Here is a 25,484-nt window from a genome sequence, read left to right on the forward strand (position 1 = left end):
ACTCCGGTTAGCAGAACCGCGAGACAGAGCTCGCTGTAGATTCACCCGACAGGAGATTAATGAACTCATTAACTCTCACTCTCTCCCTCGCCAGTGTTCAGACATCGCGTTAAGGAAGCCGTGCCGTAGCGTAAATATGCGCAGCCCTTTCGTTTCTGATGTCGCTTGTATTAGTCTGCGTGAAACCGCTATACCGCGCGCGAGTGGAAGAGAATAACGATACAGTCGTAACGAACTAAATAACGGCGAGCGATGCCGTTCTCCCTCTTTTCTGGATCTGAACTCCCTCGTAAAAAAAATTAAGTGGCTACATTTTGGGCAAAATAAATGTCTTCTCAACTGCACATTTCAGAAGCAGCTGGGTTAAGTGTGCTAAGGGATTGTGTGTGAATCTGCCTAGCCCCCCCCCCCCGTACGGTTTTAGGTGCAATGGTTTAAAAAAAAAAAAAAAAAATATATATATATATATATATAGCATTATTTGGTTTCTTTTTTGTTCACCATTCATCTGAAATGAATCAACATGGCTGTACTTGGCTCAAGGGAAGATAAAGCAAATTTAATTCAAGGCCTCTTTCCCCCCTCTGTCTTTTTACTGTTTCCTTTCACTGATTCCAACAAATTACATTTTAGATCATCGGGATTTAAAGGGAACCTCCACTGTTACAAAAAGCAGCAACTCTAAATACAGAGCATGGGAAATTAACAAGCATTCCTCGTTTATCTCGTGATTTAAAATAGCTCACATTTATTAATTTATTTTAATTTTTAAAAGCTCAAGCCTACCTTCCTGGGGGTTCACTATAAGAGTGCACAACAAACGCATTACATTCCTTAGATTAACTGATACATTCTCTAGCACTGGAAAGCAATAGTTAGATTCAGAAAGGTAGTGTCATATTTAAATTCATAATGTGTTACATTTAATTAACTTGCAAAGTCGGGGCTTAAGATTTTTTTTGAATCTATGATAATAAAACGGAGAAGTAGAGCTCTACTTTTTCCCGTAGGAGTGGGTGAAGCGCTCATTAAGGTAGTCCAGGGCGTTTACCGGGGGGTATTTGTCCGATCCGTCGGTACATGTTATTAGGGCGTCATCATTCGGGTGCAGAAAGAAGGCAATGGACTGTCTTGTGCTCATATCGCCAGGAGGTGGCAGCAAAACTCTGTGGATCTGAAAAAAATAAAAATAAATAAAAACATAGGCGCATGAAAATGAGGCCAAACTGTTTCATAAGGGAGCGTGACGAGTACTTTCTTGTACTTATTTAACCTAGTTAATATTGTCAGATTAACATTTTATTGAATGATGGCTGAAGCTGGTCTTTCAGCCCATGGATTACCTATAGATCGGTTTGTGCAGAGAATGTCCAGCACTGCCTCAACGCTGGATTTTACCACCTCCAGGGACCTCTGCTTTACTGCGCGACCTCTCAGGGATTAACAACCGAGCGTTAAATGATCCTTCCTGACTTCAGCGCGAAATCTTCCTAGAATTAACACCCGAGGCGTAGCCGTCGTTTGGCCGAGACGTCTCGTCCCTCGTGACGGACGAGGAGAAGGACGTGGGGAAAGCGCGGCTCGGTGAAGGGTGGGCGACGGCTGTCGGCCGCGCCGAGGGACTCACCGCGGAAACGAAGACGTCGGCCGTCCAGCGCTGCATCAGGTCGCCGATGTTGATGAGGACGGTGCCCGGAATGGTGGGGGCGGTGATGTAGTTTCCGGTGCGATCCAGCACCTGGCAGGGAGCACAGACACTGTGAGGCATCGACCGACCGCACCGCACGCGCACACTCACACTCACACACTCACACACACACACACACACACACACACACACACACACACTCACTCACTCACTCACTCACTCACTCTCACACACACTCACACTCACTCACTCACTCACACTCACACACACTCACACTCACTCACTCACTCACACTCACACACACACACACACTCACACACACTCACTCACACACACACAAACACAACACTGACAGACAGCAATGCAGCCTACAGACAGAAAAAGGGCACCGACAGCACCACACACACAACACTGACAGACAGCAATGCAGCCTACAGACAGAAAAAGGGCACCGACAGCACCACACACACAACACTGACAGACAGTAACGCAGCCTACAGCCAGAAAAAGGGCACTGACAGCACCACACACACAACACTGACAGACAGTAATGCAGCCTACAGACACTACACAGGCACAGACAGCATCACACACAACACTGACAGAGAGCAATGCAGCCTACAGACAATACACAGGCACAGACAGCATCACACACAACACTGACAGAGAGCAATGCAGCCTACAGACAATACACAGGCACAGACAGCATCACACACAACACTGACAGAGAGCAATGCAGCCTACAGACAATACACAGGCACAGACAGCATCACACACAACACTGACAGACAGTAATGCAGCCTACAGACAATACAGAGGCACAGACAGCACCATGCACACAAACACACACACACAAACAGACAGACAGACACACACACGCACACACACGTGCACACACCTGCAGGCCCCCCCCAGGGCCCTGGAACACCATGGTGATGGTGCCGAAGTCGGAGTGTTCCCCACAGCGCACCTGCTCCTCTTTCACAGACTCCGGTCTCACTGGGGGGTAGTGCAGGAGGCGCAGCGTGGTGCCATTCTGCTCCTCTACACAAAAACATACCTTTTACATTCACCTGTATCTGTGCACATATACCTGTATCTCCCCACATACACCTCTATCCACATTCACCTGTATCTGTGCACATATACCTGTATCTCCCCACATACACCTCTATCCACATTCACCTGTATCTGTGCACATATACCTGTATCTCCCCACATACACCTCTATCCACATTCACCTGTATCTGTGCACATTCACCTGTATCTCCCCACATACACCTCTATCCACATTCACCTGTATCTCCCCACATATACCTGTATCTCCCCACATACACCTCTATCCACATTCACCTGCATCTCCCCACATATACCTGTATCTCCCCACATACACCTCTATCCACATTCACCTGTATCTCCCCACATACACCTCTATCCACATTCACCTGCATCTCCCCACATACACCTCCATCCACATTCACCTGCATCTCCCCACATATACCTGTATCCACATTCACCTATATCTGTCCACATTCACCTGCATCTCCCCACATATACCTGTATCCACATTCACCTATATCTGTCCACATTCACCTGCATCTCCCCACATATACCTGTATCCACATTCACCTGCATCTCCCCACAAATACCTGTATCCACATTCACCTGTATCTGTCCATATATACCTGTATCTGTCCACATACACCTGCATCTCTCTATAGACACCTGTATCTCCCCACATACATCTGTATCTCTCCACATACACCTGTATCTCTTCACATACACCTGTATCTCCACACACACACCTGTACCTCCCCGCATTCACCTCTATCTCCCCACACACACCTGCATTTCCCCACATACACCTGTATCTCCACACACACACACACGTATCTCTCCACATACACCTGTATCTTTCCACATACACCTGCATCACACCTAAACTACCTCATATACCACACTGTCAGCCAGACCACTTCAAGTACCGGTCAAGTGTCCTCCCTCTCTGAGTTGGTGCCCTTTCCTTACACTTCCCTGTGTTCTGCTAGCTATCTAGGTAGCAAGTTAACTAATGCGACAGTGTCAAATCAACAGTAAAGCGGAGAAGGAGCTAGAAGTCTTCTAGCTGTCCTGTTCCGAAATATCTTCACTTCAAAAGGACACTTTAAACATTTCTATATAATACGTAATTTATCAGAGGTAAGGCCACTGTAACCAACATTACAACTGCAGGATAAGTGCATGGTGAAGTCCAATAGAGCTACACAATAAAGACTGATATATACTTTTACAACCATCAGTGTCTAATGGACTTTACGGCCATTAAAATAGTCTGCATTTTTAACCTCAGTTACCCTGGAATTCCCCATAGCCTAATGAAAACTCTCCCTTTCTTTCTTTTCACCGTTAAGTAAATAAAGAAGTAACAGGGTCCACATTTCATGCAGATGCCGACATACTGCAGTAGAGCTTCCAAGGACCCCTCTCTCACAGTGCCCGGGGGAGGGGGGGGGGGGGGGGGAACGTGAGATAAAGGATCGCTAAGTGGGCCAGCATGGCCGTTCCAGAGTCGCCTGAGGACACACCGACCCGCCCAACACCACTCGCAGAACCGCGGGGGCAGCTCATTCCACCGCTCCTGCACTGGGGGCTCCTAGGGTCTGTAGCCTCATCTGGCCTCCAATCAGAACCAGACATTCAAGCACATGATACACACACACACGGAAGGGAACAGGGTGTCTTGTTCTCGCAGGGGCCACATGGATGCATGCCAGATATGTGAAAAGCAATGGAAACCTGGGTGTTTGCTCCCTGTGGAGGAGTTTCAGATCCGAGTCCAATACTGATTCTAGGAGCCATCTGGGTAGTTTTCCTGCACATTGCTGACAGTTTTCAAACATCTATTTATTTCCAGCAATATTCAGGTGTTGACACTAGCCAGAGGACTGTACTCCGTGGTGAGTTGGGGTGGGTTTAATTACTGTAGAGCCGTTTTTGTAGTACAGTGGCTTTGGCCAGTGGGGTTACTCCCTATAGTTGGGTCTTTGAGTGGGAGTGAGCAGTGGGATTATTACCTATAGATGAGTCATTGGGTGGGAGTGGGATTATTACCTATAGATGGGTCTTTTAGTAGGAGTGGGCAGTGGGGTTATTCCCTATCAATGGGTGTTTGAGTGGGAGAGGACGATGGCTGTAGGCCAGGACAGCTTGCTACAGATAGGTCTACAGTATGTGCCATAGGGGGGGTAACTCACCCCCGACCGGGTGCTACTCACCCCCAACCCAGTGCTACTCATCCCGACCCACCTGTACTCAACCAGACCTGCCCTTACTCACCCCTAACCCAGCCCTGCTCACCCCCGACCCAGCCCGACTAACCCCTGTCCTGGCCCTACTCACCCCTGACCCAACCCTACTCACCACAACCTGGCCCTACTCACCCCCAGCCCTGGGTTACTACTCACCACCGACCCACCACTACTCACCCCCTACCATGCTGTGTTTGCCAAGAAAGACGTCTGGAGCCACACCCAGGCTGAGCTCCAGCACTCGTAGCACACGTAGAGAGAGGTCTTTACAGCGCTGGAAGAAAGAGAGCAGCTTCTCCCGGAAATCTGGAACCACGTCATTTGAGGGCCACTTCTGCCACACACACACACACACACACACACACACATCTTAATCATACAGGTTACCATTCACCTACTCTTCATAACACGGGACTAACAAAAACTGACACAGGTTTCATAAAAACCAATAATCGTAAAACCAGACAATGACAATATTAACAATCAATAGCAAGGATGGTAATTGTTATTATAATTATAATCATACTAGGTTGAATGACAGAAACAAAAAAAAAACAAGAAATGTGTAATGGAGATGAAATCTGTAGTTTTTTCTACAATTATTATTAGTATAACAGTTCGGGGAACTGGGCTCCTGACATGAAGGTTGCAGACATTGCCCTCGTGCCCATTCAGGAAGGTTCTTAAGCTGAATTGCTTCAGTAAACGTCCAGCTGCGTAAATGGACACGTGAATCATGCCAAACTTGGGTGGGTAAAGTCGCTCTGGATAAGAGCTTCCGTGAAATGCCCGTAATTTTTAATGTAGTTAGATTCAGGGGTTGTTACCACGTTGGGATTTAAGGTCGTGATGTTGAAAGCCTCCTTCAGGTCGGAAGCGCGCTGGGGATTTAACCTGCGAGAGCATGAGTGAAAGGGACAACGAGAACAGCTTTAAGACATATTATAGGCTATTATTATATAATCATGGTGTATAATAGTATTTTTATATTGAAATGCGCGACCGATGCAACTAAAACGATCTGCTGAGAAGCACGTGCTCTCTCCGTTACGAAGAGAGGGCCTGACAGATACCTTTCGCTTCCGGCGCATACCCAGCCGTGGTTGACTTCGGAGTAGTTTCCCCTGCGGAAAGGCATCTTCTCTTTGTCAGGCAGCAGGAAAAAATTCTCCGAAATGTCCATTATGGCATCAACCTCAAAGAAAAATGAAAGAATAAATAACAATAACAGCAACAACAACAAAAACAATAATAATAATAATAAACGTAATATTTATGGGAATGGCAGGTAGGACATGCCATCCCGCAAAGGTATTTATTGGGATGACAGGTAGGCCATCCCGCCAAGTTACGGCCTATGCAGCCGTAATCAGGGATGCATGCTTTTCAGGGTTTCAAACAGAAAAAATCAAAGACCACTTACTCTCAGCCTTTATAAAAATTAACTTCTGTACCTTCTGACCTGATTTAAACAGACAGAATACACAAGCAACGTCACGTACGCACAACACAAAGCCCCAAATTTAGGAGATTTTGCGTTTTTTTAAATGTATTTATTTTTTAAATTTTTTCACGAACCATAGTCTATTATATGGACGGTCTGTGCAGTTGCGCAACAATTTCCTTGACAATAAATTCTTAGAAAAAGGTGACGCCAATCCGAGATATTTCGCTGTTTTCGAGTAAAGGGCAGAATGGAAACCTAAATTCCGAACTTAGAAACTAAATGTTGTGGAAAGTCGCCAAAAATGTAGCGCTTGATAAATGCAACACGGTCAAATACCTCAATGCACAATGTGGCTAACCTACTTCAGGTCTGTACATTTGTAATTGTTTGCAGTCCTCTACTACTACCTCCTAAAAGAACGGATCAACATAACCTTTGCGGGAAATATTTCAAATCAAACATCATTTAAAAAAAGCATTTCTTCTTGAAACGTTATTGTGATCCAGCAATGTATTCTGCCGTTCTCGTTGTGTTAGTGTTAATCAGTTTAACCACCAGGGTCCAAGTTGAACTATGCGGTTGTTCCCTGCACTTGGACCGGTACTTCTCTCTAGGGTTTTCGTCATACTTGTTCCTGGTTATGGTTATACACTTTGCTGTACGTCGCTCTGGATAAGAGCGTCTGCCAAATGCCTGTAATGTAATGTAATGTATTATACCGGGAATTGGATGCTAGGTGACCAAAAAACATGATGTCCCCTTGTGTATAAATGGAACAGCTGTTAGTTATGTCGACTCTGACTTGCCATAACCAATGCCGTGCTTTTAAATTTTTTTTTTTTTTTTTTTTTTTTGCAGTTATGTTTGCAGAATGCCATCTAGAAAACGAGGGCTTCAGATTCGGAGATGAGGGACACTAGATGGTGTTGGAAACCATCTACATGTTGTGTCCTTTTGGGAAAACCTTATGAATTTTAAATAGTGTTTAATATTTCTTAATTTTACTCAACGTGTTTAATCTTAAATGTGTGCAGCTAATTTGCTTGCTGTGTTGACACCCTCATCCTCTGGATGCTCCAAGCGATTAAATGGAAGGTAAACAGCCACCTGCTCCTAGGTATTTATCAGCACACACCAGACAGGTCTGTAAAGTGGACTATTTGCTTTGTAGAAAACTTACTCGAGAGTTGAGAAACAAACGAAAGTAGCTTTCCTCATCAATTTGAGCGTTAAAATGCACTTCACTGTAAGTTATTAAGTTGCTTGTGCGTGCAGGTTCACGCAGTTTTTTTCCATGAATAATTTCATCATTTGAGGATTTGGCTGGCTTTATGCTACTACTGGAAATGCGTTTCCTTGATTAACATTAGTATGTGCAGAAAAAAACCAGTGTAGCCTAGCCGAAGCACATTATAGGGTGTTTTCATTTGCTATTATAATTACCCCGCACCTATATGACAATCATACAGAATAGGTGGTGTGAATGTAAGATCATACTGCGCGGAATTGGTTTTAATTGTATCCAGCTCGATTAAATTATGAATGCAACTTAAGCGGCTACTAACTGTGCCAAGTCTGAAGTACAATTTAATACTGCTAAACTATATATTATCTGCGTAAATTAGTACATGCATACACATAGGCTACACGCGCACGTAAATTAGCCTTGTCACAAGCCATTTACCTCTTGTTGAGAAATGCCGTTATTTTTCAGGTACACAAATCCAACTTCAGTAAAAGCCGTTTTCAGCTCCTTGGCCAAGACATCCAATTTTTCATCCGCTACATCGTCAACTCCAAGCCTGTATGCATCGAAGTCAACTACGGGTAGGCCTATATTCATTGCGACAAAGATATTTTAATATAAATTGAAACCGTAAATAAAAGGTGGTCCAGTCTAGTCTCAAAAATACGAAAGCTCCGAATTAATAGTCTGTGGATGCACAGAAATAGCAGGTACCACTTATACTCCGTGGATTATTTACAGAAAAATCAACTTCTACTCTGACTTTCTTCCTGAGTGTTCACGGCTGAGCGCCTTTCGCTGCTTATAAAAACGCATCTAGGCGCACTCCCTGACTCAGAACTAATCGCGTCACAACGCACGGACTAGATCAACCAACACCAACTTCAAGATTTTTCAGTTTTTTCAAAAGTAACGTAACATTACTAACCGCGACCCAGTTTGGTACGGTCCGCTAGATTTGTGATGATATGCAGTTTGACTTGATGTCCTAGAAAGAATAAGGACTTTGTTGCGTTCCCGTGAACTCCACGGAAAAAAACGGGGAACATTCAGGACATTTGGCAACCGTTCAACTCCAAGAGGCACGCGCAGCGACTCGCATCGTGCAGCTATTCTGCGTGAATGAGATGAGAGTCAAACAAACCCAACCAAACTGAACAGATGTATCACTAGATATTATTCTAGTGTTTAAATAAGAGAGCCGAATAAACTCTGCGCGGCAAGCACTCGGCTTTAGAGAGGGAGCGGCTTTTGTGGGGTCGCTAATCTACCAGTACTGCATGCGTCTAAAGACGTCTAGACGCCAGGCAAAGCTACTGTAAATGTCATCGGTCAAGCCGCAAACATCGCTTTCGGAACGCTGGTAAATACGATTATACACACGCAAAACCTTTCACCAGGAGTTTTTTCTTTAAAAAAAAATCATAATTTATTAATTCTGCCTGTAAAAGTCACTTTACAAAGAATTTCCAACAAGAGTGATGTGAAATATATTCAGGAAAGAACTAATAAAACTCAACAGGTTAAATCCAGCCAATGCATTGTTTGCCCAAATCATATGATACAAGCAAATCGATCGTCGACCCCCCTCAATTCACACTGACATGATCATACTTGATTACACCTGCATGTTTTCATGTGACTGCGTGCCTGGCTTTTATTTGCCAAATTTGCCATATTTCCCCTTTTTCTCCTTCCCCTGTTTGTCCTTCCCTTGTTTCTTCGCCTTCTTGTTCTGCCACTGCTCCATTTTGGTTCCGTCGAGCTTCCTCTTCTTGTCACTGTGGATAACAGGGCAGGGGTTAGAAAATGGCCGGTAAGAGTGGACACTGCTCAAACCCCATCTCTCATGTTACAAATCACACAGCTGAGTTCCGCCCCCCTTTTACATCTCAATCCAAGCACGTAGCATGGCAGCGCAGTATAATACAATGGGTAATCTAACAACCTAAATGGTCGCAGGTTCGATTCCTGGTTAGGACACTGAGCAAGGTACTTAAACCTGCATTGCTCCAGCATATATCCAGCTGTATAAATGGACATAATGTAAATGCTGCGTAAAAAGACGTTTAAGTCGCTCTGGATAAGAGAGTCTGCTAAATGCCTGTAACAGACGTGCCAACCTTAGGAAAATATTTTGAGTACCACAATAGTCAGTGTAACGCTTAGTTCACATGCTTTCGCACCACTTCGCTTTGCACGCACACACAAGCCTTTCTTCATAACTCTAGTTTTGACTGTTGAAGTGATCAGGCAAAATTGTACAATTTGGCCCGATTCTAAAATATCACTCGCACTGCACTGGGCTATATTATGATACACTTGCAAGTCAAACGTTCGAGTACGCCTGCTTAAAACAATTTTTTCATGATTAATATTTCATTATATGATGTGTGTGCTTATACAAACTGATAACCATCAGTTAAGTGAATAGCATTCAATTATTTAATACATTACATTACATTACAGGCATTTGGCAGACACTCTTATCCAGAGCGACGTACAACAAAGTGTATAACCATAACCAGGAACAAGTATGACGAAACCCCTAGAGAGAAGTACCGGTCCAAGTGCAGGGAACAACCGCATAGTTCAACTTGGACCCTGATGGTTAAACTGATTAACACTAACAACGAGAACGGCAACAACGCAATCTATAGAAAAAAAATAATAATAAAAAAATAAAAATAAAAATGGAAATAATTTATTTTGTATATTGTAACGTTTTCATTTTCAAGTATTTACAGAAACTTATGTTGTAATGTAAAACACTGTCAATTATGAATAAAACCAAGTTTCTGTTCATGATTTCCATTTTTATTTAATAATTAAATAATTGAATCAGCTTATATAGGCACACATCATATAGGCCTAATGAAAAAAAAAAAAATTTTCAAATGAAGAATTATCTAGGAATGTAGGCCTTTGTAACTAGAGGTTTAGCTAAACTATTACCTGAAGCTCCTTGGTGGCTAATGTCAAAATCCTAATTGCACAATGTGCAAAACGGACGTTTTGAGGGGCGGAGGCACGGCCATTGCTCCTGATATTTTGCGAGGAACTTCTGGTATTACGCCTCGGTGGATAATAAAGTACCGCTGCGTATCAGTGGATGTTGAGTGGGTCGGGGAGGGGTTACAGAACCACAAGCACAAGGTCGTAGCATCTGGTTCAATCCGAGGGATGTAGTTTAAATACCGAATAAATGTACGGTATTGTTTTGTATTAATTGATTGTTTTCCGTAATTAAATTACAATAATATATTTTTTTGCGTAGTTTCAGCTGGCATTTCGTACCTGCGTATTTTGACAAAGATTTGCGTGGTTGCTACACAAAATGCGTGCAGGTTGGCAGGTCTGCTGTAATATAATGTAGTACAAGTACGATGTTCCTAAAGATGACTCTTGTTAGGAATATTCGGTTGATCTAATCTGCTTCAGTATGCCTGGGTGTTGACTTGAATGCACGCACACACACGCATGCACACGCACACACACACACACATGCATGCACGCACGCTCGCGCACACAGGTGACAATGACCACTTGGTTAATGTAATCAGCATCAGTGCACATGAATGCGGATTTGGGATACACCGGTCAGAGATGTGGAAGCACACAGGGGGGAGCACTGAGTCTCGATTAAAAGGGAGCAGATGTGCAGATGGAGCTACATGACCATTAGGTTAGCCGCCACCTTATTGGTACATTTTGTTCTGGGAAAGGGGTATCGAGCTGGTGCTTGAGCAACACAGTATTGCTGTAACTGATCTACCTTGGTTTTCACCAGCATGTTTCACGCTGCAATTTAGGCCACTCTCGCTTTGTTAATAAATTGCTATTGTTCTAGACTTCGGAACAAAACGTTCTTATTTTACAAAGGAAATTCCATACGCTCTTTCTTAAAGAACACAGAACTAATTTCAACATAGGGGGAGACAAATTCTTTAGAAAAAATTCTTTAGAATTTGGCATTCAGTCTGTCAGAGAATCGGATTAGTCTCAGCCACACCCACTGGCGGGGAGAACACGCGCACCTGGTTCATGTTAAGCGATCAGCCCAGGTGCTCAGAGGGTGTGTTCCACAGCACAGTACGGGGGCTGAGACCGGGAGCACAGCAGACACAGAAAAAGAGCGCTACTGAAGAGCTGGCCAGCTAAGAGCAGCAATCTCAAGACTTCTTATGACAGGAAGCCTTGCTTTAGTTCCATTTGCACAGACGGCTTGCTGAAGGTCAACTTGCCTCTTTATGCTGATGATGGCGGTCTGGCCAGCCTTCTTCAGCACCTGATCCCACTCCTCATCATCGCCCCGGATCATGTACCTGCACATGGGAGAGCAGCATCACTCTCCAGAGCTCCGTCACAGACAGGCTCACAATCTGTGATGTCACAAACAGGCTCACAATCTATGATGTCACAAACAGGCTCACAATCTGTGATGTCACAAACAAGCTAGGAATCTGTGATGTCACAAACAAGCTAGGAATCTGTGATGTCACAAACAGGCTCACAAACAGGCTCACAATTTGCGTTGTCACAAACAAGCTCACAATCTGTGATGTCACAAACAAGCTAGGAATCTGCATGTCAGACAGACTCATCACAAACAGGCTCGGAATGAGTCCCTGGGACAGACATACACAGTTGACAAAAATGAGACAACTTTAAATGCTCCGCCCTTGCTGTGCGACTCCGCCCACTGCGCACTTACTGCGACACTCCGCCCACAAGCGCACTTACTGTGTCAGGTCCATCTCCTTGATCTGCTCCATGTCTTTCTTGTGCTTCTCCTGGAACTCCTTGGCAGCCTCATCCTGTGAAAAGTCCAAAGGGAGTTAGGGTTCGGTCGGGAGGGGGGGGGGTGCTCACATGCATATCCCCGTCCTCCCATCAGCCCATTCAGAACGTACCAGGTCCTCGCTGAGCGTCCGGGCGGTCGGCTCCATGGCGATTTCCTTGGACACCGCCATCTCTGCTTCTACGGCGGTCTCCTGTATGCTGTTGAAGTACTGTGGAGGCACAAGCACTTCTGCTCATCAACAATTCACTTCTGTACATTTTTAGCTCATCTGGGTGCACTGAAATAAATCCAAAGCTACCCAAGTTCATTTACACACATATGATGATGCCACGAAATGCAGACTAATTATAAAAGACACTTCTAAGTGTGTCTGTGTGTGTGCGCGCATGTGTGTGAGTGTGTGTGCGCGCATGTGTGTGAGTGTGTGTGTGAGAGAGTCGGGATCTGTGTGTGTGTGTGTGTGCGCGCGTGCATGCATGTGCGTATGTGTGTGAGAGAGTCAGGATCTGTGTGTGTGTGTGCGTGCGTGCATGTGAGTGTGTGTGTGTGTGTGTGTGCATGTGTGCGTGTGTGCGCATGTGTGTGAGTGTGTGCGCGTGCATGTGCGTATGCGTGTGAGAGAGTCGGGATCTGTGTGTGTGTGCGCGCGCGTGCATGCGTGTGTGTGTGTGCGTGCATGTGTACGTGCATGTGTGTGCGCGCATGTGTACGTGCATGTGTGTGCGCGTGTGTGCGCGTATGTGTGTGAGAGAGTCAGGATCTTTGTGTGTGTGTGTGTGTGTGTGTGTGTGCGTGCGTGTCTGTGCTCTCTCTCACCTGCACCACCTTGCGTATGAGCCGGTTGAACAGGCCCATAATCTGGCTGCTGGGGAGCTGTATCTCCTTCTCCAGCTCATCCACAGTCTTATGCTGCAACCCTATTCCCAACAGGAGCGCCTGGAGCAAGCGGATACTGTTATACACACATGCAGACACACACACGTGCACACACAAATCCTCACTCTCTCCCTCACACACACAGATCCTCACTCTCTCCCTCACACACACACACACACACACACACAAACACGCACACACACAAATCCTCACTCTCTCCCTCACACACACACACACACACACACACACACACACACAAATCCTCACTCTCTCCCTCACACACACACACACACACACACAGATCCTCACTCTCTCCCTCACACACACACACACACACACAAACGCACACACACACAGATCCTCACTCTCTCTCTCACACACACACACACACACGCGCACACACACGCACACACACACAGATCCTCACTCTCTCCCTCACACACACGGTGCTGACAGACTTACACACTGAGCAGCGGACAGGGAGATGTCCCCCAGCTGTTTGAGGAAGAACATTCTGGCGACGGCAGGGATCATGTCCATGACGAGGTGGTAATCCACCATGTTCCTGGAGTACATCTCCAGCCTCTTCAGATCGTAGGGGCTGAACTGAGCGGCTAGCTCAGGGTTCGAGAGCGCTGGGGGGGGGGGGCAGAGAGAGGGAGGGGGAGGGGCTAATTAACACCTTCCTTCCACTTTCAGATAACACTTCAAGATTAAATTCTTTGAGTTTCAAGGACGTAATTCCGGTGGATCTGTTTCCTGGGTGGGCTGTGGGTCCGGCAGAGGGGCAGCGGTGCGGTTAAGGGGGACCCACCTGACGGGACGTCCTGCTTGGCGTTCCTGTTCTGCAGGATGTTGAGCGCCAGGCTCGGGGGGAAACTGCGGAACTGGTAGGACAGCAGAGACAGGAAGCGCCGGCGGAAGTCTGCGGGACACAGGATGAGGGGGCGCTGTCAGTGTTTCGGGGGGGCGCAGCGTTTGGGTGGGTGCAGAAGATTAAGGTGGGAGCAGCTGGGGGGATTGGCGGGGGGGGGGGGGGGGGGGGGGTGTAGTAGGATGGTCGTGCGGACTCCCCAGGCAGGGACCCACCAGACCCTGACCTCAGTATTTTTATGTCCCGCCCCCTGCCCAGTACAGTAATACAGCACCAGAACCTCCCATTACCAAGCAGAACTGTCCGTCATTAAGAAGCAGATGGACGGGAGGAAGACAGGAGTGGAGTATCTGGTAAGTTTACGAAATCCGTGGCACTCCTCACCCTTCCAGAAAGCAGAGAGCCACTGGCCCTGTTCCTCCTCCGAGTTCAGCTCCTTCAGCATCACGCACGAGTGCTCCCCCGTCAGGTCATTCTGAGGAATTACACCCATTTACATTCATTCATTCATTCATGAATTTGGAAAAGCCACTTACTGAAAAGCTCACATGACAAGGCCCCGAGAGAAACAGCACAGGCAACAGAGTGACACTCTGTTTCACATTTAATATCGACAAAAAGGGTTACATTCAGGCACCAAACTAGAACAAGTCGATCCCTGTCTGAGAACGTGAACAAAACAGAACAAAAGAAAAACAAAAAAACAAAAACGTGCACAACTGCCCCACCTGCAGGTCATTCTGAGAAGCACACAAACACAGTGAAAGCAGGTGTGTCCACAGAACCTTCCGCAATACACCTTCACGCCTCCCACACACAAATACAGGCGTGCACCCCCCCACCCCCCAAAAGCAGTGAAGCGGGTGCCTTAAGATCTCACAAAGACCCGTGCTCGCGTTTGGGCAGAGCAGCAGGGCCAATCAGAGGCGAGGAAACCGGCGGGACTTACAGGGGTTTGGCGCAAATACACGGGAACGAATCCGGCCCGCTTCCAGAACCTGGGAAAAGGGCAGAACAGGAGGGCTGAGAAAATTCCTGACGAAATACCGGGCTCCAAAGTTTTTATTCTTATCATTTAAATCCATCCTTCAGTCAAGCAGGAAATCTAATATAAGGACGGAGTGCAGCACAGTGGGTAAGGAACTGGGCTTGTAACCGAAAGGTCGCAGGTTCGATTCCCGGGTAGGACACTGCCATTGTACCCTTGAGCAAGGTACTTAACCGAAATTGCTTCAGTATATATCCAGCTGTATAAATGGATACAATGTAAAATGCTATGTAAAAGTTGTGTAAGTCGCTCTGGATAAGAGCGTCTGCTAAATGCCTGTAATGTAATGTAATGTAATGTAATCTCCCGAAGGTAAAATGTCTTATTCATGATGGCAGAACAGGGTTTTTCACAGGGTCTTCAGAAACGCTCGACGGCAGAACTCCGCAGACACACGTGGGAGGAGCCTGGATGCGTGACTCACTTCAGCAGCTGTGATGTCAGCCCGTAGGACACGCCCAGGTAGTCCAGCTTCTCGGCCGGGCGCTCGCTCAGCTTCAGCAGCAGCGGGGGGAGGTGCTTCCTGGGAGAGACCACCTCCTCCAGCAGGCTCACAGCCTGAGTGTACATACACACACACACACACACACACACACACAAGCACACACACACACAACGCAATACGCACATACACACACGCAACATGCACACATGCGCACACACACACACACGCCATGCACACACACACGCACATTTAAGACACACACACACCGCACCGCACGCGCGCGCACACACACATAGCACGCACACACACAAGCACACACATGCACACACATACACATAGCACGCACACACAACGCAATACGTGCATACACACACACATGCAACAAGTACGCACACACACACACAAACACAGACACAGACACACACACACACACAACACGGTGTGTGATTAATATGTGAATGCAGGGCAGGGTAAATCAGCGTCTCGGAGCACGGGGAGCGCGGGCTCACCTCGCTGCAGACGGGCGTGATCTGGCTGGCAGCCGTCTGCGCAGACTCCTCCAGGCAGGGGAACTGGCCCTCATAGTACAGCTGCAGCTGCTGCAGCGCGCGGGAGCCGTAGCCCATCTGCAACGCAGACGCAGGCGTGCCGTCAAACACACGGGCCCGCCCCCTCCCGCTCTGACCACACAAACGCCCGAACGGACACGCAAAAACAGAGGTGCGGCAGGCTCTGTGCGCGGGTGTGCAGAGGTGTGGGGGTGTGGGGGTGAGGAGGTACGGGTGAGTGGGGGAGCAGGAGTGTGCGGGGGGGGGGGGGGGGGACTTACCCCCTGATAATCGGGGTTCACGGCGATGCGGACCACCCTCGCTCCAGAGAGGCTGCCGAAATCGGGGTCCTGGAACTGTGGGGAGAACACAAGCTGACTGACTGACACAGCAAGCAGCATGTCACACTGGACAGGGAACAGGGAGCCCCAAAAACGAGACGCTGGACAGGGAGCCCCAAAAACGAGACACTGGACAAGGAGCCCCAAAAACAAGACGCTGGACAGGGAGCCCCAGAAACGCCATGGGCCACACAGGTGATAAATTAATGGGACTGCGCCGTACCTGTTCTGTAATGGGACGTGCTGTAACTGTTCCGAAATGGGACTGCGCCTTACCTGTTCCGAAACGGTCCAGGGGATGAGGTCCCCAGAGGCCTTCTTCCCCCGGGACAGGCTGTTCATGATGGACTGGCGAGAAATCTCCCCCTCCAGGCACACCTGGGGTGGGCGGGAGGGACGGAGGGAGACAGGTGAGATCCAACCCCCGGTCCGCTACTACCCCCCCCCCCCCCAAAATATGTACCCCCCCATTAAAGCAGTCAGCGGCAGCTGGCACTGTCACAGGATAGATGCTGAACCATGGGACCCATCCACACACTGGACCAGTGTGTTTAGAGCCCCCCCACACAAACTCAGCTCCTATCTGTGTTCAGAACTCTAAGTGTTGAAGGAAGAGGTCTCACCTGTACAACCGCCAGGACCTCAGGCAGTGAATTCTGGGTAGGCGGGACGGGGGGCAGCAGGCAGAAGAGGTGATGGGCGGGGGCGTCGGAGAGCATCTGGAGATCGTTGGGGGAGTTCTAAAACCCGGAGAGAGAAAATTCAGCGAAAACATCCACATCCATCCTTATTTACTCCGTATTTAGATCCCAGTGTTTGTTCTATTTTAATGCTCATTTAGAAGCATAACACTAAAAACCTGATTGGTGTAAATGCTGTCTCTGAGATGCAGGTGTACGGTAGTACGCAGGTGCCATTCGTGCTTATCGTTCACCCTTTACCCTGGCCTAACAAAATTCCGGTTAAAACTCGGTGGGACCAATCAGATTGCAGGAAACGGAGAGCCACGCCCCTCCGCGGGAGCACTCACCTTGTAGTGCGAGGCCACGTACAGGGCCATGAGCCGCTGCAGGAAGGTCTCGGAGGCCTTGTGGTAGCAGAACAGCGTGTCCCTGTTCACATAGTATCTACACCAGGGGGCGCTAAGGAACACAACGGGCAGCTCGGCTAGAACACGTCAGTCACAGGATGACTACTGTACACTTTAGAGACACAGACTACTATACACTTTAGAGACACAGAGACTACTATACACTTTAGAGACAACTATACACTTTAGAGACACAGAGACTACTATACACTTTAGAGACACAGAGACTGCTATACACTTTAGAGACACAGAGACTACTATACACTTTAGAGACACAGACTACTATACACTTTAGAGACACAGACTACTGTACACTTTAGAGACACAGAGACTACTATACACTTTAGAGACACAGACTACTGTACACTTTAGAGACACAGAGACTACTATACACTTTAGAGACACAGAGACTACTATACACTTTAGAGACACAGAGACTGCTATACACTTTACAGACACAGAGACTGCTATACACTTTAGAGACACAGAGACTACTATACACTTTAGAGACACAGAGACTACTATACACTTTAGAGACACAGAGACTGCTATACACTTTACAGACACAGAGACTGCTATACACTTTAGAGACACAGAGACTGCTATACACTTTAGAGACACAGAGACTGCTATACACTTTAGAGACACAGAGACTGCTATACACTTTACAGACACAGAGACTGCTATACACTTTAGAGACACAGAGACTGCTATACACTTTAGAGACACAGAGCACAAACATATATGTCTCAAAACGAGGAGGAGGATGAGGAAGAAGAGGAGGAGGAGGAAGATGAGGAAGAAGAGTATGAGGAGGAAGAGGAGGAGGAAGAGGAAGATGAGGAGGAGGAGAAAGAGGAGGTGGGATATAGCGCCCCGCGCAGCAGGAGGATACAGGTCGCAGGTCTGGGGGAGGGGGCAGCCGGAGATGATTCGGGGGACGCTGAGGCAGTCCAGGCAGAGCAGGTCGTTCAGCCACTTCTCCACGGCGTCGCCGGGGGCGTATCGGATCGACTCGTGGAGGGAGACCTCGTGGAGCGTGCGGGCTGTGGAGCAGAGGAGCAGTGAGAGCGCCACACAGTGGCTGGACACAGATACTGTGGCCGCTAGGTAACACCACAAATACAGCTTTAACTAACACACAGATACTGTGGCTGCTAGATAACACAATACACACCAAATACAGCTCTAACACACAGCTACTATAGCTGCTAGATAACACAATACACACCAAACACAGCTCTAACACACAGCCACTGCTAGATAACATAGCACACTGTGTGGGCGGTGGGTGACTCGGGGGCAGTGCTGGGTACCTGCTGCCAGCCGGGCGGAGGTGGAGGTCTTGTTTTCGGCAGAGAGGCTCTGCTGGCTGTCTGTGCTCTGCTGCCGGAGCTGCTGGATCAGTTTGAGGGAGAGAGAGCGACCCGTCCCCTCGTACCTGCGGGGGTACAGGAGCACCCGTCAGCCAGGCTGTCAATCACAGCGAGGGGCCTGTCAATCGCACTGTCGGCCTGTCAATCGCACTGTCGCCCTGTCAATCACACTGAGTGGCCTGTCAATCGCACTGTCGGCCTGACAATCACACTGAGGGACCTGTCAGTCACACTGTCAGCCTGTCAATCACACTGAGGGACCTGTCAGTCACACTGTCAGCCTGTCAATCACACTGAGGGGCCTATTGGTCACACTGTCAGCCTGTCAGTCACACCGAGGGGCCTGTCAATCACACTGTCAGCCTGTCAATCACACTGAGGGACCTGTCAATCACACTGTCACCCTGTCAATCACACTGTCAGCCTGTCAATCACACTGTCAGCCTGTCAATCACACTGTCAGCCTGTCAATCACACTGAGGGACCTGTCAATCACACTGTCACCCTGTCAATCACACTGTCAGCCTGTCAGTCACAGCGAGGGGCCTGTCAACCACACTGTCGCCCTGTCAATCACAGCGAGGGGCCTGTCAATCACACTGTCAGCCTGTCAGTCACAGCGATGGGCCTGTCAACCACACTGTCGCCCTGTCAATCACAGCGAGGGGCCTGTCAACCACACTGTCGCCCTGTCAATCACAGCGAGGGGCCTGTCAATCACACTGAGGGACCTGTCAATCACACTGTCACCCTGTCAATCACACTGTCAGCCTGTCAATCACAGCGAGGGGCCTGTCAATCACACTGTCAGCCTGTCAGTCACACTGAGAGGCCTGTGAGGGACCCATCAGTCACACTGAGGTCCCTGTCAGTCAGGAGGCCCCATCGCCCGCGCTGGGCGGGGCAGGGCGGGGCGGGGCGCGGCTCACTGACCCGTTGATGGTGGAGGACATGAACACCAGGTACGGTCCCAGCAGCCTCTTCACCAGCGGCAGGGGGATGGCCGCCGCCTCGTCGATGGCCAGCAGCTCCGCCTGCCCCAGCTTCACCGCGTCCGCCGGGTGGATGTACTGGGGGGTTAAAGGTCAAAGGTCACAGTTAGGCCACAGGCCCCCTGCTGGAGTCCACACTGGTATTCTAACCCTCCACCGTCGTGTGCACATTAACAATCATAAACAAAATTCCAATAACAACAACATTCGTAAGTACTGAAGTTATTACCATACCATCATAACATAACACACCAATAATGATTCTCCTAGTGCCCAATATGTGCCAATGATAATGATGATAATTTGTCAGTGTAGCACATTCTATGCAAAGCCTTGTAAGCCAAAGAGCTTCAGAGGTGAACCTGAGACTGAGGAAACAGAAGCCCACACTGGAGCACGGGGCTGACGTACAAGGACCACGGAAACAGCATTCTGTCGCCATGGAAACAGCAGAGGGCGGAGCCTGCGCGTTACCTGGATGGTCTGCCGGTGCTCTTTGAAGATGTTCACTCTCACCACGGCCTTGTTAAACTCTGGGTTCAGCGACTGGATGATCTCATAGTCCAGATGCTCCTGTGTACAGAACACCACACATCCAGCTTGTCCACAGAGAAACTCATGAGTACTATTTAACAACAATGTGTGTGCCAATACGTGAATAGAAACCCCAAACCCATTTTTTTCCCCAATGAAAAACTGTACAGAGAATTTCTACGGACATAAAAATACATTCATGTGATGAGTGATTACATACACACGTGCACATACACAGGCACACGCACACGAGCATGCACAGACAGGCACGCTACCTGGTACTGAAGGGCATCGAAACCCTTGAAAATGAACTCAAACAGGGTGTGCAGATTGTCGGGGCTCGGTGACGTCACAAAGATATTAGAGTATCTGAGGAAGTGAGGAGAAACGTGTCACAGCGCTCACATTCAAATCAATTTGACGCTTGTCATGACTTTTTAACATTTACACTTAAACTATATCTATCTATGAATGTATGATATCCAAAAGTTTCTTCCAGGCATAATAGCCAGGACTATGTTTACATGATAAAGTCGGGAAAACTAGTGTTTTACCATGACAACATTTTCTAGGACTTTCTAAATACATCTTCATGACACACAGGAAGGGAGATGGGGAGGAGCTCACCCGAACGCCACGGCCCCAGCGATAGCCAATCCCAGGGCAGCGGACTTGCCCCGCCCACGGGCGGCAGTGAGAGCCACGGTACTCCGCAGGGTCTTCTCCGAAATGGCCTCGATGAACTTGAGCACCGCCTTGGCCTGGAGCACGGGGGGGGGGGGGGGGGGGGGGGGGGGGGGCGGGGGGGCAAAGGGCAAAGCAGTCAGCTCAGCCGGGAGACCGAGCGGCTGTAATGCGCGTGTAATGGACGTGTAACGGGCGTGTAATGGACGTGTAATGGACGTGTAACGGGTGTGTAATGGGTGTGTAACGGGTGTGTAACGGGTGTGTAACGGACGTGTAACGGGTGTGTAACGGGTGTGTAACAGGTGTGTAATGGACGTGTAACGGGTGTGTAACGGGTGTGTAACACGTGTGTAATGGGTGTGTAACGGGTGTGTAATGGACGTGTAACGGGTGTGTAACGGGTGTGTAATGGACGTGTAACGGGTGTGTAACGGGTGTGTAATGGACGTGTAACGGGTGTGTAAGAGTGCTGCTGCTGTAACACGCATGTAACGGGTGCACCACAGGTGTGTAACGGGTGTGTAAGAGCTGCTGCTGTTGTAACCAGTTTGTAACCAGCGTGTAATGGGTGTGTAACAGGTTGTGTAAAGGGTGTGTAAAACGTGTTTAATATGAGTGTAAGTGCTGCTGCTGTAACAGGTATAAGGAACATTGGGACGTGTTGTAGCTGCAGCAGGTATAGGGAACAGTGGACGTGCTGTAGCTGTAACAGGTATAGGAACAGTGGGTGTGCTGTAGGTGTAACAGGTGTAGAAACAGCGTGCTGTAGATTTAGCAGGTACAGGAGGGTCGCTGACCTGGTCCAGAGTCTTGCAGCTGTCCACCAGGACCCCGACCGGCTGTGTGTCCTGCAAAGACTCCTTCAGTTCCTTCAGCTCCAGTTCCCGCGGAGACAGCCCGTCCTCCTGTTACCACAGAGCAAGACAAACCTGCACTGAGGACGCTTCGCACAGGAAACCAGCTCACCGCATGTTCCTAACACGGGTAGGTCTGCCACACTCTACTCCCCCCGCACACAGCTGTACGTTTTGGTCACTACCGCGTTCAATGAGGATTCTCAGGGATACGCAGGAGCATTTCCACATATTCCCAGAGTATAAAGAGGCACACTTTTGAGAGTATGAATATGACCCGGGCCTGGCATTACCATACCGTTTCACTTATCTTGCTCTTTTTAACCCAGGAGCAGTTATACAGAGAATCACAGCACAACCATTCCACGGCTCCTTGTGGGACAGAGGGCCCCTATCTTTGTATTGGGCAGTGCCTACCTCTGGACGGGGCCTCCCTGTGTATTTGGCAAGGCCTAACTGGGATTTGGACAAGGCTTACCTGGGTCTTGGGTGGGACTGGTTTGATGTTGGCAATGTGGCTGGAGACGGGCAGGACGTTGAGCTGGTCGTCAATGACAACGCAGGTTTTGCAGGAGGAGAGAGACAGAATGAACCTGGAGAGCACACACAGAATGTTGTCAAGGAAACAACCAAAATCCTCTCAGATCTAAACATCTCCCAGATGGACCCATTCTCTAACTAATGGGGGCCTTTATAACATTTCCTACAAAGCACCACAGATTGTCACTCTGCAACCCCCCAGCTGAGCTGCACAGTCGCACTTCATGAGCTTCTGGGTGTGCCAGACCAGAGAAGACTGAACAAGTCACATTAAGCCCCTCCTCCACTGATGATCCGACAGCCAATAACGCGCTGACCTGCTGGGCTGCCAACAGCTGTGGCCGCCCGCACCATGAGGACTCGATACCGGACCTGGGGGGGGGGGGGGGGTGCGTCACACATAAAACCCAACACTGCAGCTGGGCAAGCCGCCTAGCAGCCTTCAGAAACACGGCGCTCAACACCATCCTCAGCTTCTCCATTCATAGCAATCTGGGAAAAAAAACCCACCTCTCATTGAATCTCCCGACAACATCCTGGTGCGCTTCTGTCCGATAGCGAGAGTGGACATCCTGAGAAAACACAGGTGTGATTCACACAGGGAAAAGCAATCATCCTAAAACTCTGAAATATGCCAAATGCACCACTGTGCTGCTGATGCCAGTCAACGGACCATACCATTGTCATTGTGTACAGCTGCTTCAGTGAGTTCATGGTCCTCAGTAAAATGACCACAATTCCCCCTCCTTCTACAGTCTCAACGGTGCGTGCCAGTAGATTGGGAGTCAGGGCTTCAAAGTCCTTTAGGAAGATTGAAGACAGGAAAACAATCGTAGTTCAACCCCGCCAGAAAAGCACACCTTCGAAAGCTCAGTTGTGTAGCGCACGAGTAAGTGAATCACCTGCAGGATGCACATGCCGTAGGTGTTTCCCAGGATTTTGTGAGTCTCGTTGTAGTAGCAGTAGCGGATGTTGGTCGCGGCGATGAACAGCTCAAATGGGTCATCCTGCTTCAGGTTAAGGGTACCCGTTTTAATCTTTTTCTGGAGCTGTCGCATCCGCTTCTTGCGGTGACTTTTAACCATTTTTTGGGGGGAAGAGAAGAAAATATCGAACGTCAGTGACGCTCACCCCTGCCTATGGCAAGGCCTATCCAAAAAAACGCAAGATAACGCACGTGCATACGGTGACCATACACCCAATGCACTCCGCACGAGCGACAACACAACTGAAGTTCACCTGCTAAAGCCCAGCTCCTTCTTGTAGCACCACAGGACCGACGGTCGCGCTCTGACGGTGGCTTTGGAGAGCATGTGATGCAGAATGACCACCTGAAGCGCAGAAGAGTGGTGAGACGGTTAGGAATGTACGCCAGCACTGCCCAACAAGACCTTAAAAAATTTCGACGATTTCACCAAGCGAAGAATACGCCAATGGCTTCACCTGATCTCTGCCATGATCGCCGACTACAACGAATAAGGTCCGGTGGTGTTCCGCCACACCATTCTCGATCTGGACGCGGATCCGATTGTCCACCTTCTTCCGAAATGCTGACATTGTCGCGACTGGAGAGCTGCCGGCAATTGGAGACACGACACAAGCATTAACGGAGGGCGGTTAGACCTGTAACAAACCCAACAAGCAAGCCAGCTCCCCACCTTGTGTACTAAAATAAAACGCTGTGCACGAAACGGCACGAATGCGTGGGTGATAAGACAGGAGAAAAGCTGTCTTGTCTAAACTACAGGCTAAAACACAAGCTGGCAAGTAATATGCATCATTTAGACATCAAGTCAACTGCGTCATATCAGCTCGCTACAAACGCCAATTTCTGCATGTAGCATTAACCAACACGCGATGTCGTGTACTTCATCAGACGTACCTCACTTTGTCATCCACTAAATACGGTGACGTTAAAGAAAATCTTTAAGTGAAGTAGATTTAAAACCCAGTTCAAAAATTACAACATAATCATCCGGCTCTTTACCAGACTCACGTGGAGCAACATCACTTTAGGACCCAACACGATGAAGGACCCGTAAGGTCCTGCGCAGCTGTCCGTAGCGATTGCCTGACAGAAAACAAGATGAAGCTGGTCACCGCGAGGTACGCTCTATGCCGAGAGGCGAACTGAAACGAAACAGCCCTAGCGAAGGGTATTCTATAGCACTGTAAATAATTAGCAAATTCTCTTGTCGATATACGCCGTAGACATTCTACTACGCACAGGCCTACATTCAAAATATCTAGGGTAGCTGTTAATGGTGCGATTTTGAATTTGCATTTACGTAATTTTTCTTCTCGAAACATAATTCCAAATTTGCATGACAAATACAAATTAAACCAAGATAAAAGGTCGACCAAAATAATTAATAAATAATTGAAGTTATTATGATTCTGGGTTGTGAAATGTGAACACGCGTCTGCCACAGAATGTGTTTTTAAAGGCAGCACTCGTTTTTGTTTTCTGGTTTCACAGCTGTGTCCCAATTTATGCAGTTCTTTTTATGTTATAATGTAAGTTGCTTGACTATTTTTTGTGTTGGGACATTGCTGTCGTAAGGCTACTTCTGGTTAGCGGAAATGAGCGGGTGGTACGGTGTTTAGGTATTGGTTGGCATCACAGAACTGTTTGGCATTCGTGATGAGGTGCCAGGAATGATCGGGGTCAGAGCATCCAAAAGCTTGCGAGTAGGGGCGCTATTTCAGCCGGATCAATTTTGCATTTCGATTTATGTCTCAAAACACAAGATTATTATACAAAACATATTTATTGTTCTTTACACCACAAGATGGAGAGATTATGAATTCCAAATAAGACCATTT

The 25,484-nt window shown here is 48.2% G+C and overlaps 2 protein-coding genes across 7 annotated transcripts; both read right to left on the reverse strand.

The window, feature by feature from the left end:
- Window positions 1-538: 538 nt before the first annotated feature.
- si:dkey-10o6.2 (uncharacterized protein LOC100124608 homolog) lies at window positions 539-8,723 on the reverse strand. Of its 2 annotated transcripts, XM_035395746.1 has the most exons (8): window positions 8,578-8,723; window positions 8,088-8,236; window positions 6,030-6,151; window positions 5,784-5,850; window positions 5,134-5,290; window positions 2,547-2,692; window positions 1,628-1,738; window positions 539-1,174 (listed from the first exon to the last, which is right to left on the reverse strand). In XM_035395746.1, the coding sequence occupies exons 1-8, from the start codon at window positions 8,696-8,698 to the stop codon at window positions 995-997; spliced, it is 1,053 nt and encodes a 350-aa protein (XP_035251637.1). In that variant the 5' UTR covers window positions 8,699-8,723; the 3' UTR covers window positions 539-994. The 2 variants fall into 2 exon arrangements, with proteins under 2 accessions (XP_035251637.1, XP_035251639.1); XM_035395748.1 differs by lacking the exon at window positions 8,578-8,723 and having other exon boundaries at window positions 8,088-8,326.
- Window positions 7,193-24,892, reverse strand: nat10 (N-acetyltransferase 10). 5 transcript variants are annotated; one of them, XM_035395740.1, is made up of 29 exons: window positions 24,655-24,892; window positions 24,102-24,231; window positions 23,898-23,989; window positions 23,561-23,732; window positions 23,337-23,459; window positions 23,169-23,230; window positions 22,597-22,711; window positions 22,062-22,169; window positions 21,205-21,338; window positions 20,853-20,946; window positions 20,518-20,616; window positions 19,985-20,121; window positions 18,992-19,116; window positions 18,571-18,721; window positions 17,616-17,712; window positions 17,209-17,325; window positions 16,862-16,963; window positions 16,526-16,600; window positions 16,206-16,322; window positions 15,676-15,809; window positions 15,153-15,201; window positions 14,588-14,678; window positions 14,144-14,254; window positions 13,792-13,964; window positions 13,270-13,389; window positions 12,563-12,661; window positions 12,393-12,466; window positions 11,894-11,974; window positions 7,193-9,430 (listed from the first exon to the last, which is right to left on the reverse strand). In XM_035395740.1, the coding sequence occupies exons 2-29, from the start codon at window positions 24,213-24,215 to the stop codon at window positions 9,307-9,309; spliced, it is 3,090 nt and encodes a 1,029-aa protein (XP_035251631.1). In that variant the 5' UTR covers window positions 24,216-24,231; window positions 24,655-24,892; the 3' UTR covers window positions 7,193-9,306. The 5 variants fall into 5 exon arrangements, with proteins under 5 accessions (XP_035251631.1, XP_035251632.1, XP_035251629.1 ...); XM_035395741.1 differs by having other exon boundaries at window positions 24,646-24,892; XM_035395738.1 differs by having other exon boundaries at window positions 24,541-24,892.
- Window positions 24,893-25,484: the final 592 nt, after the last annotated feature.

The sequence above is a fragment of the Anguilla anguilla genome, chromosome 16 (assembly GCF_013347855.1).
Source record: "Anguilla anguilla isolate fAngAng1 chromosome 16, fAngAng1.pri, whole genome shotgun sequence".
Lineage (NCBI taxonomy): Eukaryota > Metazoa > Chordata > Actinopteri > Anguilliformes > Anguillidae > Anguilla > Anguilla anguilla.